At 25.9% G+C, this 4,734-nt stretch overlaps 1 protein-coding gene across 1 annotated transcript in view; it reads right to left on the reverse strand.

Moving 5' to 3' along the window:
* Positions 1–2,101: 2,101 nt before the first annotated feature.
* The window catches only part of LOC107883738 (putative uncharacterized protein DDB_G0289263), a 5,321-nt gene continuing 2,688 nt past the window's right edge, over positions 2,102–4,734 (reverse strand). Inside the window, exon 3 of the mRNA XM_016804356.2 lies at positions 2,102–3,629. Within this exon, the coding sequence (XP_016659845.1) occupies positions 2,216–3,629 (1,414 nt within the window). The 3' untranslated portion in view covers positions 2,102–2,215. The remainder of the gene's footprint in view (positions 3,630–4,734) is intronic.

Raw genomic sequence — 4,734 nt, forward strand, 5'->3', positions numbered from 1 at the left:
AGTCGTAATAATTTTTTCTGTAAAGTCAATTTTGATCGTTGAAATGGTTCGATTTTATTATTTCCATGCGGTCTGTTTCATAGACCTATAAACTAAGTTATTAGTTATTACTTATTAGTTTATAGGTGTATGGTCTATTGTATAATATTATGTCCGCCTTGTAACTTAACTAGAATTTGCCTGAATTTTGCCCCTTAAGAAATAGCCGACTCCGAAGTCTTTATAAGTTTTATAACACTACAAATCTTGACAAAATATATCCAACCCCCTAAAAACAAGTATATTTGAAAGGATTTGATGACAAAATGTATAATGTTACGCATTTAATTTAAATCTTTGTAATTTTATCGTGAAAACTGTGGTCAGTTGTGTTCTAAAATGATAGGTAAACTGGACGGTATTATGGTGACTGACAGTGTATGAGCATTTTCTGAAAATGTTATTAAAATTGTTATAATATTATGATATTGTAAAAATATGTTAGACAGAAAGTTTGACACTATATTATAAATATACGCTTACTACACACTGAATCTGTTTACGTCGTATATGCAATGGTTTATAGATAGATATCTTGAATTATAATTTAACACATTAAATTCAACGAGTAACTTACTCAATGACGAGGTGATAAGTACACGTGACGTAATGTGGCCTTCTAGATTATTAGTAAAAGTAGTATAGTAATAACAAAATAACCTTTGATTGCGTATAGTTTACTGGGTTATTCTTTACCGTTGAACATTCATTATTTCAGTGTAAATTTTTCCGAAAATATTTTTATACATAGTTTCAAGTCGCTTATAAAACAAAGTTTTTCTTAAAAAATTATATTTTTAAATATTTTTTAAGTTTTTTACTTTTTTGAATGACAACATTGGGTTTTAATTTTACATTCCAAAGAAGAATATTTTTCATAGTACTTTCATACATAAAAATCGAATTTGGGGCGAATAGTTTATGAGTTATAAATATTCAAAGTTTAGATGAGCGGAGAAGTGGACAAACATTTCGCGGGTTAACCCCGTACCACTCCACAGTGTTCAGTGATAAAAGAATCACCCGGTATAATTATGTAGGCTAGACTGCAAGAGTGAAATATTTTTAAGTACCTACCTAAGGCCTAATGGAGGGGGGGGGGGGTTGGCATAGGCACAAATAACGATTGGGATTTGGGGGGGCTAAAGCCTTACTTTGATAATATTGAATAAGCTTAAAACAAAATGTAGGGAATTTTTTTTTTTGGGTTAGCCCCCCCACCCCTATTTGCGCCTATGGTGTTTGGGCTGCAAGCTTATCCCTCTTGTATATGCGCCTGGTTCTAAAGTAGAGCGGGTATTGACTCAAAAGTTAATAACATAATATAATATTCTAGAAATAAACATTATTAAATATAATAAGTGAAGTTTTCAGTAAAAATTAAATCAACCTAATGTAATACTAATATAGACCCCAGTCAATGGAGATCCAAAATATTGGCTTCAGCTTGCAAAAAATATCTCTAAAATAATTTAGTTATATTTTTCCATAAATAATATACATAGAAAATATAATAAATACACTAACATTTTAATAATACATTTATATAATTTATTTCCATATCAAAATTTAAATCATATTTTTATAATAATAGGTATGTAATAACTATTAAGTATTTAAAAACATGTATTGGTTTATTGATAAAGAAAATTAAGTAAATACAAATAGGTACCTATATCCTAATTAATGTAATATCACATTTATTACTAAATTATTGTTAGTTAGAACAATTAAGTTTACTATGTTTATCAGGTAGGTATAGAAAAATGTAGATAAGTAGGTTTTAATTAATACATTTCTTTAAAAAAAATTAATTAGTATTAAATATACTAAAATGTTAATAGATTTATATTTTATAATATATTATGACTATTTTAAAAACATATATTGTTTTTCGATAAGTGAATTAATTAATTCAAATATCTCTACATTCTAGTTAATGTAATACCATATTTATTAATAAATTATGGGCAGTTAGAAAAAATAATTTACTATAGGTATAGAAAAATGTAGACAAATAGGTTTTTAAATAAAAATTGATTTGAATAGTGTCTAAATACAATTGAAGTTTTTATATCTGCATGATATAAAGTAATATAATAATATAAAGTACAGAAATCTAAATACTATAGTTGTTCCATCTAACTTTTAAAAATAAGCTGTTTATTAAAGCACCTTAAGACAACTTCTGTTTTTTTAGTTTTTCATGCAACTCATTTTGAGTTTGCTTTCTTTTAATACCATTTTCATTTTCATTAGACTTTAAATTTGAAGAGTTTTTATGAGTATTAATTGGTAGTATTTGTGGTATAGATGTGTTGAATTCCATTAAATTGTTTTCAGTGTTGGAAATATTAAATGATAACAAATTATCATTTTCTAATAGTTGTTTGTCTTCTTGTTTAATGTATGTATCCATTGTTTGATTCATGTTATTATGTTGAAGAGGTAGTTGTTTTGAAGTATGATTATAAAAATAAAAATTGGAGGTATGTTTTTGTTCATCTTCAAATTTTCCATTTATGTTTTCTTTACTTTTATTGTTTATATATAATTGTTCATCTTTAATATTATCTAGAGAAGAAATTCCATTGTTAAAAGATTCAGATGCTAACTCAGAATGAATATCATTGGATTTATTTATATTTAGTGAAGTGTTGACACAACCTAGAAAATCTGAAAAATGATCCAACTCTTCTTTAATTATTAATGATCCGTTTTCAGTATCATTTTGAGAAGTTTCCAAATGCATATTATAGTCTTCAGAAGATTTACCAATTCCCATTAAAAAATTATTATACTCGGGAACATGAACATTATTAAAATTTGAAGGAAAAGATGCCGGGACAATGTTGAATTGACCATCAGTTGATAAATCCATAAGCCTATAACTTCCATTAGCCAATTCGTTGGTTTTAAATTTTGCATTATTAATAATTGTATCCTTATCTGAAACTTTTTTCACTTCTTTAGAGAAAATATCACAATTATTTGATACTTCTCCTGGTTTTATAGTTTTTAAGCTTTTTGATTTAATCTTAGAAATACTTTGTACTTTTTTCGGAAGCTTTTTGGGAGAACTAGTTCTTTGTACATTTTCCTTTTCCAAGACTGGATATTTTTTTAAAGATGCTTCTGGATTCTTTAAAATTCCTTGATCTGAACTTTTTGTCATCAATGACATATTATTAAATATTTGTTTTTGTTTTACAGTTTTGCCTTGATTTAAATTTGTGTTTGAGATATTTATAATATTATAAGTTAAACAATTATTATCCATAGCTTCTATATTATCATCTCTTCTTTCTGACAATCCTTTTTTCTCAAATGAAACTTTTAATTTATTATGTGATGTGATATTTTTTTTTTTATTATTATTTTTAAGTCTTGGAGATTCAGGAACTTTAAAAACTGGTTCAGTCTTAACTAAATTGATAGTAATACCAGGTAATTTTTTTAACTTATTCAATATTATACTATTTTCTGTATCATTGACATTTGTTATACTGGTTATACTTACTTCTTTAGAAATCTTTAAATTTAATGGAACTATTGATTGTTCTTTCTGATTAATCACTGATTGTATTTTTCTAGAAAATAATTTTTAAAAAATTTACACATTTTATAAAGCTACAATAAATCAATACTACTATAAATAATTAAAATATATTTTTACACAATTTACTTATGTATAGATACCTATATTTTGTTTAATATTATGAATGTTAGTTGGAAAATATTATATTATATAATATATTATTTTTAATTTAAATGTATTCAATATGTTTACAATAAAAAACAAGAAGTAATAAGGATAACATAGAAAAATATACAAATATGAATAATGTGGAAAGGATACTGTTCATTAACAAAACTTCAGAAATGTCCCCACTCCCTATTTTAGGAGATCTCTAGACCAGTTTCTTTTTAATAGACTGTGGATTTGTAGTAATGTAAGAGAGGACATATTTTGAATGAAGGGCTTTTTGCAAGCTCGTTTACTGTTTGTATTTTTAGGTCGTTATGGAGGGCTACATTTTTTATGTACCATGGAGCACCAGTGATAAGTCTTAGGGTAATTGACTGGAAGGCTTGAAATATGAGAATGTTTGGGGGTTTTGCTGAGCCCCAAATTTGGATGCCGTAATATAATATTTAAAATAATTTAAATTTAAATTAATAATCAAATAAATATAAATAATAAGAATGAATAAAATGTATCAACATTATATAATAGTTAGGTAGATTATAAAACATACCTACATTATTTATTTATTTATTATAATATACGGGCTAGACCCTTTTTTAAATAGACAAAACACATAATACTATGATTTACACTTTACAAAGAGAGAAAAGAAAACAGAAAATACAAGAGGAAAAAAAAAATAATAATATAGTTAAAAGTGTTAACACTGGGGACATCTGCAGAATATGAGTTCAGAGGGTGCTAAATTAACCTCATTTTATTATTAATTTAATATTTCTCCATGTCAATAATTTATTTAATATTTAAAATAATTATTTCCGCTTTATATGGTCACACTAGAACGGCCGTGAAGTTGGCACCCCGACTTTATCCTATCGTCCCCAAACTTATACCATATTTTTGCAAATAATTTGCAACAATTTGCAACACAGAAAAAAAAATTTGCAACAATTTTTTTACGCCAGGAAAAATAAAATTCGTTCGGG

This window comes from Acyrthosiphon pisum, chromosome A1, assembly GCF_005508785.2.
Source record: "Acyrthosiphon pisum isolate AL4f chromosome A1, pea_aphid_22Mar2018_4r6ur, whole genome shotgun sequence".
NCBI lineage: Eukaryota > Metazoa > Arthropoda > Insecta > Hemiptera > Aphididae > Acyrthosiphon > Acyrthosiphon pisum.